At 42.5% G+C, this 17,057-nt stretch overlaps 1 protein-coding gene across 1 annotated transcript; it reads right to left on the minus strand.

Annotated features, from left to right (window-relative positions):
• Positions 1 to 11,148: 11,148 nt before the first annotated feature.
• Positions 11,149 to 15,139, minus strand: LOC127636069 (immediate early response 3-interacting protein 1-like). The gene is made up of 3 exons (XM_052116445.1): positions 15,022 to 15,139; positions 11,938 to 12,039; positions 11,149 to 11,743 (listed from the first exon to the last, which is right to left on the minus strand). Exons 1-3 carry the CDS (start codon positions 15,110 to 15,112, stop codon positions 11,688 to 11,690), a joined length of 249 nt encoding a protein of 82 aa, XP_051972405.1. The 5' UTR covers positions 15,113 to 15,139; the 3' UTR covers positions 11,149 to 11,687.
• Positions 15,140 to 17,057: the final 1,918 nt, after the last annotated feature.

The following is a 17,057-nucleotide window of genomic DNA, read 5'->3' on the forward strand; positions in this document are numbered from 1 at the left end:
ACAGGGTCGCTCAAAACAAATGTGACAAAGGGCTGATATGAATAGCACCTAACCTAACTAACACATTTCTTGTGGGTACCACTGATACATACTAGGGGTGGAACGGTACACAGAAGTCACAGTTCGGTTCATAGCTCAGTTCAGACATCACGGTTCGGTACAATGGAGGGAAAAGAAAAACAAAAATGCAGAAAGCTTGTGCATGTCTCAGGCTGTACCACCAAAGGAAAATAATTACTTAAGCCTTGTATTTTTTAAATAAGTTTTATTAATAAAGGCATAGAACCAGTTTATTTATAGTGCACTGACAATAGTTTTATATAATTAGTTTATTAATTAAATTAATAAAAAGACCTTGAGATATGTAATTTTGTACCTGAATGAATTGAAAATTAATTTACTACATTTCAGATTAATATATTTGTTTTCCTTAAAATTAATTAACAGTAACAAACACTTTGCAGTTTGAATGATGCCCTGTATAACAAAATGACGGAGTATGTTCTTATGTTCTCTTACGAGAGGTTCACTCGTATTGTGTAAGCTAGCTTACGCTACGGGAAAGATTCATCTTTTCTGAGATATTGAAGCCAAAAAATGATCTTTAATTTTTGTATCCATTGTCAACGCAGTGCGGCAGCTGCAGACCTTGAGCGGGCTATCTAGCGAGCTCATAGGTTGCTCTGCGGCAACTGCTGCAGCCTATAGACGAGCTTGGGCGAACTCGCATCCAATGAGCGTCCGCGCGCTCACTGCATCAAAGCCCGCCAAAATGGGCGTGACTAGAGTGCATATAAGCGTAGTTCGTAGGCTGGAACCCTGATTTTCATCTCTTCAGCGAAGCTCTTCGCATCACTGAACTGGAAGCCGCGTCGCCGTTCGAGGGGCATCAAGCAAGCGTGGACAGCGCTCGAAGAAGCCAGCCGTCTTCGCCACCTTCAGCCGTCCTGCGAGCTACGCCATCCGGCGACGTATCCTTTTAAAAGCAAGCTAGTTCTTAAGAACTTCACAAAAGAGTACTGAGCGTCTTTTTAAGATGCCTCGCTCCACTTGTGCCTCATGCCGCGCTCCTCTCAGCACCGGAGACCGCCACATCATCTGCGCTCTCTGCCTGGGACTGGGGCATGCAGAGCTTGCCCTCGCCGAAGGCGGATGTGATCTCTGCGAGGAGCTGCCGATGTCGACCCTGTGGGCTCGACTCGAAGCGCTCAGGACCGAAGCCACCGCGCCGCCTTCCCGCGCAGAAAAAAGCGCCGCTCTCAAAGGCTGCCGGAAACAATGGTAGAAGCGATTGCCTCGCCGGAGCCCATCCCTCGAGCATCGCCTTCACCCTCCCCGCCCACCCGGGACGCGCAGTTGCCCCTTTCTCGGCCAGGGTCCGATTCCATGTCTCCACCTCTCTTGCTTCGGTGGACGCCGCCACTGAGAAGGGCTACTCTTCCATCCCTCTGGTCGAGGATGCGGTAGCAGCACACCTTTTGCCCGCCCTCCGCGAGATGGCGGTCTAAACCAGTGCTCCCGTCTAAGGCCTGCAGAACAACTTCCGCCTGTGTTGGCCACGCCTATTCCGCCGCCTGCCAAGCTGCATCTGCTCTGCACTCTATGGCCGTCCTACAGATCCTCCAAGTGGACCTTCTGCGGGAGTGGGATGAGGAAAGTAGGCATCCAGAGGCGGTTGCAGACATACGGAGTGCTACGGACCTCGCCCTCCGCGCTACCAAAGCTGCAGCCCAAACTATAGGGAAGTGCATGGCCGCGCTGACTGTGACCGAGAGACATCTGTGGCTAACGCTAGCCGACATGGGAGAAGCAGAGCGCTCTACGTTCCTCAACGCACTGCTCTCTCCATCCGGTCTCTTCGGCTCCGCGGTGAGTGGTATCATTGACCGGTTTTCAGAGGTCCAAAAAGCCACACAAGCCATGAATCTCTTTCTGCCTCGTCGCGCTAGCTCCTCTGCAGGCCGCTCACGTGATCAGCCTCCTGCACGAGCCTCTTCACAGCCCCCAGCTCAACAATCTCAGACTTCTCAGCATCGACAGGGCGGCCGCCCTCGATCGCGCTCAGACAGCCGCCGCAGACCGCCGCCCCACCGCGGGCCTCGATTTAAGGTAACGCTGAAACCAGAGCAACCGAAGTCTTCCTAACTTTGTTGAACAAACGACGGCTCAGTCCGCCGCGGCCGGACCACCGTCAAAGCGTTGCCCCTGTCAGTCCCCTTCTCTCAGGCTACTACAGTGGTGAATTTAGCAGCCAACAAGCCGGTGACACTGCCCGCTTGCCTGCACTCAAACGCCGTTTTCACGGCGACCCAAATAAATCTTGTAAAGAGCAAACATGTCTTATGTGTAGAAAATGTGCCCACAACCCAGTGTTCGCCCCTACACACAAGCATAACACATCCCGTGCCCCTATCAGAGCACGCTCTCATAAAGCGGTTATGAATCGCTCGAGCGTCAGAGTCAATGAAGGCGCCCACAAATGCGTGCGCGCGCCCATTCTCTGGCCGCTCTGTTACACGGCCAGCAAACATTCCTGTGTGTGTAAGTCCCATGCCCATGACTATGCTTGCGCATCACGTAACAGATGTGACTCTTTCCCCATTCATTCCAATCGGGAAGTCACTCACAAAACAGCCTGTTCATGCTGTCTGCGAGCAATCATGCATGAACACACTAAACGCGCTCACACATTTTGTTCAGCGCTCTGTGTGCGGCAATCAGAGCGAATTGGCCATTCACCCTCTAGCGTTACGCTTCAAAGCGTGGGAAGCTATTCCATAGATATCCAAGTGGGTGTTAAGCACAATACAACAGGGCTATTTGCTACAGTTCGATCGCCGCCCTCCTCGCTTCAGAGCGCGGCTCGAAACCACTGTGAAGCCTTCTGTGCAAAAGGGCCATAGAGAAAGTGCCACCCTCTCTGAGCGAGTCGGGGCTTTACAGCCGTTATTTTCTTGTTCCCAAGAAAGACGGCGGCCTCAGACCCATATTAGATCTCAGGGTTTTGAACAAGGTGCTTGCAAAAAGACCGTTCAAAATGCTTACAATCAGGAAACTCCTCGCGCATGTGCGCCAGAGGGACTGGTTTATTTCTCTCGATCTGAAAGATGCATACTTTCAGATTCAGATAAATCCCGTCATAGGCCATTCTTGAGATTTGCCTCGACGGCCAGGTTTATCAATACACCATCCTCCCGTTCGGCCTGTCCTTAGCACCCGTACTTTCACGAAGTGCATGGATGCGGCGCTCGCACCCTGTGGAGTCAGGGTTTGCGAATTTTGAACTATTTGGACGACTGGCTGATTATGGCACAGTCACATATGGAGCTTCTGTCTCACAGAGCAGTTCTCCTCAGCCATCTGAACAGTTTGGGTCTTGCAGTCAATTGGACCAAGAGCTCACTACAGCCCAGTCAGACAATTTCCTTCCTTGGAATAGAACTAGACTCCGTGGCAATGACGGCTCTCTTATCTACACAGCACGCGCGCCGTGTTCAGCGACTAGCCACATCTTTTCAGATGAACAGCCTCAGGCCTCTGAAGAAATTTCAGAGAGTGCTAGGTTACATGGCCTCAGCCACAGCAGTACTTCAGCTGGGTTTACTGCACATGCGCCCGCTTCAGCATTGGCTAAACACCAGCGCGTCTCGCCGGGCTTGGGCCACAGGCCGCCAGCCCATCAAGGTGACTCAGACCTGTATATCAGCTCTGCAGCCCTGGACAGTGGCCGAATGGTATCAGCGGGGAGTGACAATGGGAGCTGTATCTCGCCGAAAAGTCATCTCGACAGACGCGTCCAACACGGGTTGGAGCGCGGTCTGCGAGGGCTCTCCGGTTTTCGGCCTATGGTCAGTTCAGGAAAAGCTCCTTCACATAAATTGTCTGGAAATGATAGCGGTCGAGTACGCGCTCATGCGCTTTCTCCCAGTCATTCAGGGTCACCACGTCCTGGTCCATTCGGACAACAGATCTGTGGTATCCTACCTAAACCGTCAGGGCGGTGTCAGATCCAGGAACCTCTTCCATCTGACGAAACGCATACTGAGTTGGTCCCAGTGCCACCTGCGCTCGCTGAGGGTGACGCGCGTGCCAGGCCACCTGAGCGGCGGCCCGGACAGACTGTCCAGAGACAATATTCCCCAGGGGAATGGTCCCTGCACGCTCAAACAGTCCAGACGTTATGGCACCTATTCGGCAGAGCAGAAATAGACCTCTTTAGCGTCCAAAGAGAACTCTCACTGCCCAAAATTTTTCTCGAGCGAGGACGGCTGGCCCAGGACTGGCCCAGGCGCCCGCTTACGCCTTCCCTCCCGTCTCGCTATTGCCACAGGTAATGCAGAGGATCAGGAAACGCGTCACTCGGTGCTCCTCATAGCCCCGCATTGGGAGAATCAGACATGGTTCCCGGAGCTTACGCAGCTGTCACTGACAGTGCCGTGGCCCATCCCAGTGAGAGCAGATCTCCTCTCTCAAGCTCGCGGCACAATCTGGCATCCCCACCCAGAGCTGGGCACTGCATGCGTGGGTGATCAACGACTACCCGTCGCTCTGCCAGAAGGAGTAATAAACACCATCATACATGCTAGAGCCCCTTCCACGAGAAGACTCTATGCGTCAAAATGGTCTGTGTTCTCAAATTGGTGCACCGACAGAGACCTGGACCCGCGGACATGTGGGGTGTCGTCGCTGCTCGTATTCTTACAAGAGCTGCTGGATAAGGGCAGATCCCCATCCACGCTCAAAGTGTATGTGGCGGCCGTTGCGGCGTTCGCTGAACCCCTGCACGGCCAGTCATGGGGTAAAAACGAGCTGGTCATCCGCTTCCTCAGGGGAGCTAGAAGGATGAACCCCGCGCCCCCATCGGTTCCTATATGGGATCTTTCTATAGTTCTCGAAACTATGAAAGCCCCCCTTTCGAACCACTTCAATCCGTGGATTTGAAATACCTTTCACTCAAAACCGTTTTTCTGACTGCCCTGTCATCAGTCAAACGTGTGGGAGACCTTCACGCGCTGTCTGTCAGCGCTGCATGTCTTGAGTTTGGACCAAGTGACTCAAGGTCATTTTAAAGCCTAGACACGGCTATGTTCCCAAGGTGATCGGTACTCCTTTTCAGAGCACAGGTCATTTCCCTATCGGCGCTGCCAGCACCCGATAGCGAACGCGACGCCAATCTCCTTTGCCCGGTCAGAGCACTGAGATTGTATACTGCGCGCTCCGTCGCTTTCAGACGCTCTGAGCAGCTTTTTGTTTCGTTCGGAGGGCGCACCAAAGGTCTCGCCGCCTCGAAACAGACACTATCTAGATGGATAGTGGATGCTATTGCTGCTACACACGCGTCAAAAGACCTGCCATGCCCGTTGGGCATTAGGGCTCACTCCACTAGAGGCATGGCATCCTCGTGGGCATGGTCCAGCGGGATTTCCATTCACGACATATGTGTGGCAGCGGGATGGACTTCCCCCTCCACCTTTGTCAGATTTTACAATATGGAAGTGCCCGCTCTGCAGGCAAAACTACTAGCGGTTTAATACGCTACAGCTCCCCTGGTGATCTGCACTGATGGGTCACATTCCACACAGACCGGCACCGCCGCTCTGTCGTTCCCTTCCCACTATATGCTTATGTATTACACAATCAATGACCCGCATTCTTGCCGGCCAAATATTATTTCCCCACTCATAAGGGCTCCCCCTTAATTCCCTGGGGCTCATACAGTGGATGCTTGGCGCGCACGGCGTTGACAATGGGTTCCCATAGCGTAAGCTAGCTTACGCAATACGAGAGAACCTCTCGTAAGAGAACGTATCGGTTACCAGTATTGCGTAGCCGGCCGTGCTCGCGCCACGAGCGACTTTTCGCTTCAGTCAATGAAAACCAGGGTTCCAGCCTACGAACTACGCTTATATGCACTCTAGTCACGCCCATTTTGGCGGGCTTTGATGCAGTGAGCGCGTGGACGCCTCTCATTGGATGCGAGTTCGCCCAAGCTCGTCTATAGGCTGCAGCAGTTGCCGCAGAGCAACCTATGAGCTCGCTAGATAGCCCGCTCAAGGTCTGCAGCTGCCGCACTGCGTTGACAATGGATACAAAAATTAAGGATAATTTTTTGGCTTCAATATCTCAGAAAAGATGAATCTTTCCCGTAGCGTAAGCTAGCTTACGCAATACTCGTTCCCTCATCTAGAGAGAACCGAGGTTACGTTAGGTAACCGATACGTTTCCACTGTTCAATCGCGCCCGCGCCTCACGCACACACACACACACACATAAATATAAGTAAACACTTTGCGACTTTTTGATCGCGTCTCTCTCTCTCTCTCTCTCTCTCTCTTGGAGCTACAGATTAGGTGTCCCTAATGAACCCCCGTATCTAACAGTAGGTCCGCATTAGATTAATTAATTTGCACGCGAGTTTTATTTATTTTTATACCGTGTATTCTCCATGTATATTCATGCACCGAACCGTGACGCCCGTACCGTTTCGGTTCAATACGAATACATGTACCGTTCCACCCCTAATACATACTGAATATTAATAGCTTAGTATTACAGGGTTTCCCGCAGCACTTTGCAGCAACACACGCCAGCATATTTTCAAACATGACCGAACTAATACAGGCTAACTGCTAACTTGGGACACTTCAGTAGGCCCCAAAGACGGCATACTAGTCAAGCCAAAGCAAACATTGTAAATCGACCAATATTAGCCTAGGCCTACTCTAAATGAATTAATACTATAATATAATATAATATAATATAATATAATATAATAATAACAAAGAAAACAGCTACATGTTTCTTCAAATTGGAAGGGGAGTTCTTGAAAGCCAAAAGTACATGGTTCTTTGGTTCACAAAGTTTGCAGTGCATTCTCCACGAGTCGTTTTTGCTCCTGACGATTTCGAACAATTCTTTGAGGTAAGGCCAGGGATGTGGAAGGTTTTGCTGGTGACCATCACTAGAACTACTACCAACGTTCTCGCCTGTGCTTTCAGACGCTTCGGACGTTTCGCCAGACATCATGCTCTTGCCAACTGAATCTCTTTCTGACACATTTTGCCGCGACATCATGCTCTTGCCAACTGAATCTCTTTCTGACACATTTTGCCGCGGTTTGAACGTGCACTTCGTTTCGTGCCATGCGCAGAAAAGATGGACAGCCCACACACCAATGACATCTCTGAATGTTATAGGGTTTTGTGCCTTATCCAATGACGCTCGAAATAAGTCTATCTGCCGTTGAAAAAAAAATCTGAAACTAGAGTAACAAGCTTGTTTTTAAAATGTAAGGAGTAGAAAGTACAGATAATTACGTTTAAATGTAAGGAGTAGAAGTAAAAAGTTGGCAAAAAAATAAATATTAGAGTAAAGTAAAGATACCTAAAAAATCTTTACATACTTCCATTAAATAAATGTGATTAATTTAATTAAAATTAATTAATTACATTAATTAAAATGTGGAATATATAATAATTAAAAATGAGTAACTGTGACTAAACTTTTGACTGTTAGTGTGTGTTAAAATAAATTATGCACTATCTGCTATTTTTCCATAGTTTACCGGAAAGCTTTGATGATCATCTGGTGGTTGAAGTGGTCTGGTGCTAACCCATCACAACTGCGTTATGAGATGTCTCCACACCTGCACTGATGTTTCATCCTTTCATTTATTTATTTTTAATGACAAATAAAAAGTTGATGAGAGGATATTCATTTTTGGATTAACTATTCCACTAAATCTGGTATCCTAACCTTTTCATGTCCTAGAAGTCATTCATTGTGTAAATGATGAAAGTTCAGAGATAAATACAATGCATGAGGGTAATTGTATAAGGGCCAGTAAGTACTGTATATTACCTACCAAATATAAAGTGTATACTACATGGTATATTTAAAACATAATATTTTTTTTAATAAATACAGTTTTACTTTTAAAATTGCATTAAAATGTCAGTATACTAGCTAGTAAGCCATGTAATTCTGCATCCTGTCCAGTAAGCAGTACACTAGTATCCCATTCCACTATCTCCAGTGTTCTGAAAACACATGTATGTCACAGTATACTACATAATGAATGTAGCCTATTTTTTATGTGATAGAATGTTAGTTTGCTATTTTGAACACTGCATAATAATAATAATAATAATAATAATAATAATAATAAAACAGCCAATCAGCAACTGTTTTCGGATTTAGGGCAACCACTATCTAACTTATACATGCATTTGACAAACAGCCAATTAAATTGACCTGGCCAGAGCCTCTTGTGCTCCTGGAACTGCAGCATCTTCAATATGAAGAGTTCCTACTTTCTGTGTGTGGCGAGACGCCATCACTTACACAGAATGACAGAAAAAACATTTATAGCATGTTACATTTTTTAAAGAAGGCACAACATTACAGATTGTGAAGGATATAAGTATGCTTTAATCAGATAATGTAGAATGCATGAGGATTTTTTTTTTTTTTCAACAAAAATAAATAAACAAAAAACAAATTTTGTAAAACAATTGTTGAGAAGATTTCAAGACTTTTTTGATTGTTTGCTTTATCTACAATTAGTGCTCTTTTTCACCATGGACTCTGAATTAAATGCAATGCTAACAAATCAACACTTCATCTCAGCATTTGTATTTGACATTAGCATTTCAACATCTCAAATGTATTGAAATGAGTGGCCTAATAAACGGACTCTGTATGATTCATGCTTTATTCAGGTGATAGAAAATACATTGGGGGCAGAAAAACAGTATTGCCTTTTAAGTATTTTGGATTTGTATGGATCATATTTCAGCCTTTGTACGTGCAATTAATGCTCTTATATTCACCGCGAACTCTGGATTATGCACAACAGTGGCCCACAGCACTTTCATCTGTATTTGACATCATTTGGATAACTTTGGATAAGGTAAATCAGATGGGCTTAACCGCTTAATAATACAGTGATCCGCGAAACATGTAAACAAAAGGATGATTTATGTGGTCTTCAGTGAATTACACAGCGCGATGGTGTGTTTAGGTTTAAAATGCATTAATAATGACATGACAGTCAAAGCTATAAGCACAGAGCACACTCTTAAGATTCGTTTACAAACGATAGAGATATTTAATCATTTGCATTTTAAGACCACTAAAATGAATGACGCCTATTAAAGCTTTCAACATCTTTCACCAAAACAACTTTATTTTTAACATTTCATTTGGTTTGTTAGTTTTTTATTATTGTTTGCTACAGTTGTATTGTTTTTATAGTTCGTTAGTAAGGTATTTTTACTTAGTTTGTTCGTTTTTGTAGTTGTTTGCTATGTTTTATAGTCTGTTTGTTTAATATGGTTTGTCAGTTTTTTGCAAAATTTTTGTTTTTATAGTCAGTTAGTTAATTAGTTAAACTTTGTTAATTTTTTAATTGCAGCTGTTTTCTACATTTAGTTTTCATAGTTTGATTGTAGTTGTTTGCTACATTATTATTGACATAATTAGCTTTTTTAATTATTATTATTATTTACCTTTTCTTATACTATTTATTTCTTCCAAAGGGAACACTGGCTTTTCCCGAATCTGGAAATTTATAATAATTTAAGAGGGATGTCTATTGGACAGATTATTCTCTCAGTGAATAAGAACGTGCTGGATATCTGCAGATTAACCAGTATTTAACATTAATTCATATAAGTGTTACCAAATTGTGTTTTACTAGTTCCTGCCTCACTATTAACATTTATTATGATATAGTATATGAGTACTAGATATAGCATTAATGATTGAATAAAAAATAACTAATTTTTTTTTTTTTAAATACCATAACAATTCATGCCATTAACAGTTGTGAATAGCAGTCTGACCCATATTGTTGATCCTGTCAGATCCCCTTTATTTTGGGTAATGATGAAAATAGCTTTGCTGACAACATTTAAAAACTCATAATTCTTCTCTTCCAGGGGATAAACCCTGGGATTGGAGAAATATAGTCACATCATCTACGATAATAACCATTAAGCATAGATTATAAAAGGGTTAGGCTGTAATAGCTGCTATGAACATACGGTTGAAATTCAACTTATTAACTGTGGTCTGGGCTACTGCTAATAAAAAGGTACTCTAATCCTTGTGGAGTAATCTAGTGTTGCTAATGGACTCCATATGCTTCTAATCACTGAACTAAACACGTCATGTCAAACAAGCAAACTGACCTCATTTTGATTGCACATTTTATTCAATCAAACATTTGATTGAATAAATGTCAACTGACCTCAATGACAAAATACCTAGCACATTCAATGAATAGTCCTGTCCCATTACTTTTCTTTTTTAAACATTAGTGGCATTACTTAACATAACAAAGAAAAGTCAGACAAGGCAAAATAGATGGAAAGACACATTATAAGACATATTAAATGTGTTGAATGACTCACAAGAGGCTACTTCAGCCACAACACATTTTGCACATTAAAGGAATATTTCACCACGAAAATGAAAATTCTCAGATACTTCATGGCATCCCAGATGTCTATGACTTTCTTTCTTCTCCATAACACAAATGAAAATTATATTTCAGCTCTGTAGGTCTATATAATGCAAGTGAATGGTTACCAAACCTTTGAAGCTCAAAAAGCACATAAAGGGAGCATACAAATAATCCACTTTTGGATTATTCAGTGGTAAAATCCATATTTTATGAGGTGTGTGTGAGAAACAGATCAATATTTAAGTCCTTTGTACCATAAATCTGCACTTTCAAATAGCCCTCCTAAGCCTCATCTCTCCAAAGAGTTTTTCTTTTTCTCTGTGATTCACATTCTTCGTGCATATCACCACCTAGTTGGAAAGGAAAATTTATAGTAAAAAAGGACTTAAATATTGTTGTTTCTCACCCACAACTTTCATATCTCTTCTGAAGACATGGATTAAACCACTGGCGTCATATTAATTACTTTTATGCTCCATTCATGTGCTTTTTGGTCCTTTAAAGTTCGGGCCACCATTAATATGCATTGAATGGATTTACAGAGCTGAAATATTCTTCTGAAAATGTTGTGTTCTGCAGCAAACTGCACATCTGCGATGGCATGAGGGTGAGTAAATGAGGGAATTTTAGTTTTTGAGTGACCTACTTCTTTAAAGCTTGATATCTTAACAACACTGCAATTTCATCCCAGCTAGAATATCTTTATTAACTTCAGATGCTTTCCCTTCGGTCATTAAAGAATGCAGACATTTCTTTCTTAAATTAATCAGGCACAACTTTAACCTTTCAAATGGTCTTTTTTATGCTAAAATGTAAGGAAAGAAAATATATTTGAGACCAAAATAAAACCTCAAGAAGACAACTGTGCAGCTTTTGGAAACCTGCCTGGCTCATTTCATAGTTGCTTGTTCTCATGGAATCCAGATAAAGGGAAACATTTCTAGACCCTGAACATGACAAAAATAGCACATACTGATAATCACATGTGATTTTGTAACATCAGGAACTAGTTACATAACATGAAAAACTGATATTTTAATATATAACTCCCAGAGGATTTACAGTAAATTTAGAATACAATTTTGAGACATTTAGAGAGCAACATATACACATATAACACGATCGGTGTATAACCACAGATACAGAATCTTTTTTTCTTCCATTGCCGCATTCGCTGTGTTCCACATAAGATCCTGTTCCATTGCAGTCCGTTCTTTCTTCATCCAAACAATAATAGTAAGACGATACACACTAAATTGACTGCTATCAGAGGCACTGTGGAAAGAGAAAACAAATTACTGTTTTATGTTCATTTCAGTGTAATGTTCACTTGCATAAAGAACAATACATAATTTATTCCAAATCCTGATTAAGATCATTGTAAGGCTACAAATAATTAGTACATCATGAATCTTCCATGAAATAGATTAACCATGAGAAATCAGTAGAATCACTACAAATAAGCATACCTCTCATGACAGTCCTGACAGATCGAATAAGGTTGAGAAGTTGTGCTTTAACCCCGGGATCATCTCCAAAACCTCCGATTCCTTGCTCTACTCCCCAGCCAACTGGAAAATTGGTCATCCGTTAGCTACAGAGCTCTTTGTGGTAATTTCTCAAGCAATAATAGCTATATGTATTTTACACTAGATATACAGTGAAGTGCTTATATATATATATATATATGTGTGTGTGTGTGTGTGTGTGTGTGTGTATATATATATATATATATATATATATATACACACACACATACATACACACACACACACACACACACAGTATCTCACAAAAGTACACGCCTCACATTTTTGTAAATATTTGATTATATCTTTTCATGTGACAACACTGAAGAAATGACACTTTGCTACAATGTAAAGTAGTGAGTGTACAGCTTGTATAATAGTGTAAATCTGCTGTCCCCACAAAATAACTCAACACACAGCCATTAATGTCTAAACCGCTGACAACAAAAGTGAGTACAGCCCTAAGTGAAAATGTCCAAATAGGGCCCAATTAGCCATTTTCCCTCCCCGGTGTCATGTGACTCGTTAGTGTTACAAGGTCTCAAGTGTGAAAGGGGAGCAGATCAGTTAAATTTGGTGTCATCGCTCTCAAACTGGTCACTGGAAGTTCAACATGGCACCTCATGTCAAAGAACTCTCTGAGGATCTGAAAAAAAGAATTATTGCTCTACATAAAGATGGCCTAGGCTATAAGAAGATTGCCAAGACCCTGACACTGAGCTGCAGCACAGAGGCCAAGACCATACATCGGTTTAACAGGACAGGTTCCACTCGGAACAGGCCTCGCCATGGTCGACCAAAGAAGTTGAGTGCACGTGCTCGGCGTCATATCCAGAGGTTGTCTTTCAGAAATAGACGTATGCGTGCTGCCAGCATTGCTGCAGAGGTGGAAGGGTGGGGGGGGTCAGCCTGTCAGTGCTCAGACCATATGCCACACACTGCATCAAATTGGTCTGCATGGCTGTCGTCCCAGAAGGAAGCCTCTTCTAAAGATGATGCACAAGAAAGCCCGCTGAACAGTTTGCTGAAGACAAGCAGACTAAGGACATGGATTACTGGAACCATGTTCTGTGGTCTGATGAGACCAAGATAAACTTATTTGGTTCAGATGGTGTCAAGCGTGTCTGGCAGGAACCAGGTGAGAAGTACAAAGGCAAGTGTGTCTTGCCTACAGTCATGAGTGCTACCGGCACTGGGGAGCTATAGTACATTGAGGGAACCATGAATGCCAACACGTACATGTTTGCATACTGAAGTAGAGCATTATCCCCTCCCTTCGGAGACTGGGCCACAGGGCAGTATTCCAGCATGATGACGACCACTGCCATGCTAAAGAAGCTGAGGGTGAATGTGATGGACTGCCCAAGCATGTCTCCAGACCTAAATCCTATTGAGCATCTGTATAATACACTCACCTAAAGGATTATTAGGAACACCTGTTCAATTTCTCATTAATGCAATTATCTAATCAACCAATCACATGGCAGTTGCTTCAATGCATTTAGGGGTCCTGGTCAAGACAATCTCCTGAACTCCAAACTGAATGTCAGAATGGGAAAGAAAGGTGATTTAAGCAATTTTGAGCGTGGCATGGTTGTTGGTGCCAGACGGGCCGGTCTGAGTATTTCACAATCTGCTCAGTTACTGGGATTTTCACGCACAACCATTTCTAGGGTTTACAAAGAATGGTGTGAAAAGGGAAAAACATCCAGTATGCTGCAGTCCTGTGGGCAAAAATGCCTTGTTGATGCTAGAGGTCAGAGGAGAATGGGCCGACTGATTCAAGCTGATAGAAGAGCAACTTTGCCTGAAATAACCACTCGTTACAACCGAGGTATGCAGCAAAGCATTTGTGAAGCCACAACACGCACAACCTTGAGGCGGATGGGCTACAACAGCAGAAGACCCCACCGGGTACCACTCATCTCCACTACAAATAGGAAAAAGAGGCTACAATTTGCAAGAGCTCACCAAATTTGGACAGTTGAAGACTGGAAAAATGTTGCCTGGTCTGAAGAGTCTCGATTTCTGTTGAGACATTCAGATTGTAGAGTCAGAATTTGGCGTAAACAGAATGAGAACATGGATCCATCATGCCTTGTTACCACTGTGCAGGCTGGTGGTGGTGTAATGGTGTGGGGGATGTTTTCTTGGCACACTTTAGGCCCCTTAGTGCCAATTGGGCATCGTTTAAATGCCACGGCCTACCTGAGCATTGTTTCTGACCATGTCCATCCCTTTATGGCCACCATGTACCCATCCTCTGATGGCTACTTCCAGCAGGATAATGCACCATGTCACAAAGCTCGAATCATTTCAAATTGGTTTCTTGAACATGACAATGAGTTCACTGTACTAAAATGGCCCCCACAGTCACCAGATCTCAACCCAATAGAGCATCTTTGGGATGTGGTGGAACGGGAGCTTCGTGCCCTGGATGCGCATCCCACAATTCTCCATCAACTGCAAGATGCTATCCTATCAATATGGGCCAACATTTAGAAAGAATGCTTTCAGCACCTTGTTGAATCAATGCCACGTAGAATTAAGGCAGTTCTGAATGCGAAAGGGGGTCAAACACAGTATTAGTATGGTGTTCCTAATAATCCTTTAGGTGAGTGTGTGTGTATAATAATATATATATATATATATATTATTAGACTCCACTAACTCAAAATTAACATTATAAGTGCTCAGTGTCTGATCAGTGCATTTAACTGCGGCTAATTTATGTCATTAGACTAGCCCTTACAATACTCCAATTTCATAAAATGGTTAAAATTATTAAGAAAATTGTTATGTTGTTGATTTAATTAATTTTACTATGGTATTGAATCATTAAATTATTATAAACTGTTTTGAGTGGAATCCTGATGAGTTTGTCCATATTTCATATCTACTGCCTAATATAAAGGAAAGGTAAACAGTTGACTTGCAACCCTGCTGGCAATACACACAAATTACTATATGACGTAACAAAACTGTCGTCACATTTCGAGGTAAAATAAACTCGTAAGAACTCACTTTTACAAAGAAATCTCTCTTCGTGAAGAATTGCGATGGCATTAGTGAATAAAATCGCTGTTTGAATCAGTGCATACAGCGTGAACGCCATGTTGGCACTATTGTGCTGACGTAACTGCGCAACCGACGCGGAGTTATCACGTCACAACCATGTCGTCAAGAATTTGACCGTTCAACACAAATCAAAACGCCCACAGTATCCACAGCAACAGCTAATTTTATTTCGACATCTACACAATTTGAACGCCCAACAGTCAACGGATGTAGAAAAGGAAGTCCTGAATTTCATGTAAAAGAGCATATAATATTTAACATTAAGACGTTACCTGTCACTCAACTAGAGAAAACGCATGCGCATTTGCAAATTCTGTTTACATGCATGGGGCCGGATTCACGAAATTTCTTCTTAACTACCATTTTCTTCTTAATTTGTATCTTAAGAAAAAAGATAAGAATATTTTGTATTCCCGAATAAACTTCTTAAGGTTGTTCTTAAGAAAAAACTTTGAGAATTCAAATTCTCGGGATTTTTTTAAATATCGTCGCAAATAACATATTTAAATAACATATTTAAATTAGGATAACCTCACAGTTGTCTTACATCCTAAAATGTAAGATACATTTACTGGGTTTTTCATATTGAGTTTGAAGTCGCAGTGGGTTGTTTACGTAGGATTTTAGATTAAATGTTTTTTTTTATTATTTATTTTTTTTATATATATATTTTTGACTGTTGTGTAAAATTATATATTTTTTTTTCAGCTTGTAAACCATTTAAATGTTATCAGCAAATTCAAACAATACATTTTGTTTTGAAGTTTTTTAACGTGGTGACGCACTGCATAGCGCGCTCTCTCTCAGCGATCTTTCGAGTTCATAGAAACATAATAATTATAACATTAGAAAGCTGAGACTTTCTTTTTCACCCCCATCCACATCCTTATCGGAGTTGGCCACAGCGTGAAAGCCTCCGCCACCCTTTCCCATTTACCCGCCTCCTACTTTCTGGCATGATAGGCCTATTATTATCAAGCTTCCCAAGGAGAACATTTTCCTTGTTGTAATTTCCTCAACAAGAACATCCAGCTCTTGTCTACTGAATTTTTTTATTCTTTTCTTTTCCTCCAAATTAAATTAAAAAAATCAAAGTTATCAAATGTTTAGCAGCAAGTAAATTCTCGGTTAATGACGATCTCACGCACTTTACATTCAAAAACATTATCACGAGTTGTTAACAAAAAATGTTAATAGATACATTTGTTATTACGATTTGCCAGTGTTGAAGTATTTAATTTATTGTAGTATATTAGACAAGGCAACTCCATTAGCAGGCTGATCAGACAATGTCAAAGCCTGTCTTTTTATAAGATGTTCTTAAGAAAATATTTTCATTTTTTTTCAGAACATTTTCGTGAATCCGGCCCCGGATCTTTCTGCGGCCATCTTTGGAACGCTCCCGGGCAACTATTTTTATACATGTTCATCTTAACCAACCGTTTTAGATCAAACATATTTCAAATCAGCAGTAAAAATGGACTACACTGGTATTATAAAGTCTACTTTACCTCAGATAAAGCAAATAAAAAAAAGTTTTCATTTTTGAGTTAACTGTACTAAGATTTATAAGCACATATAAAGTGCCCAAGTTCAATTAACAACAAATACATTGTGCACTTAGCATATCATTTAACAGTCTACTGATCACAATTTTTTTTATTGTTTTTATGTAGTAATTTTGTTACTCAAAAAAATGAATATTTCATTCACTTCATTTTTGTTGGGGCGGCTGTGGCTCAGGTTGTGGGGTGGCTGTGTCTCAGGTGGTAGAGCAGGTCAGCCGCTAATTGCAGGGTTGGCACTTCGATTCCCAGCCCACATGACTCCACATGCCAAAGTGTCCTTGGGCAAGACACTGAACCCCAAGTTGCTCCCAATGGCAGGAGCACCTTGCATGGCAACTCTGCTGTCATTGGTGTGTGAATGGGTGAATGAGATGCAGTGTAAAGCGCTTTGAATACAGCCAAGGTTAAAAAGGT

The sequence above is a fragment of the Xyrauchen texanus genome, chromosome 43 (genome assembly GCF_025860055.1).
Source record: "Xyrauchen texanus isolate HMW12.3.18 chromosome 43, RBS_HiC_50CHRs, whole genome shotgun sequence".
Lineage (NCBI taxonomy): Eukaryota > Metazoa > Chordata > Actinopteri > Cypriniformes > Catostomidae > Xyrauchen > Xyrauchen texanus.

Excerpts from the sequence above, each read along its gene's own strand:
- LOC127636069 (XM_052116445.1), bottom strand. The coding sequence starts at position 15,112 with ATGGCGTTCACGCTGTATGCACTGATTCAAACAGCGATTTTATTCACT. Across the intron at positions 12,040-15,021 it reads AGAGAGATTTCTTTGTAAAA|TTGGCTGGGGAGTAGAGCAA; the intron begins GTGAGTTCTTAC and ends CCAATTTTCCAG. Across the intron at positions 11,744-11,937 it reads TGTCAGGACTGTCATGAGAG|TGCCTCTGATAGCAGTCAAT; the intron begins GTATGCTTATTT and ends CTCTTTCCACAG.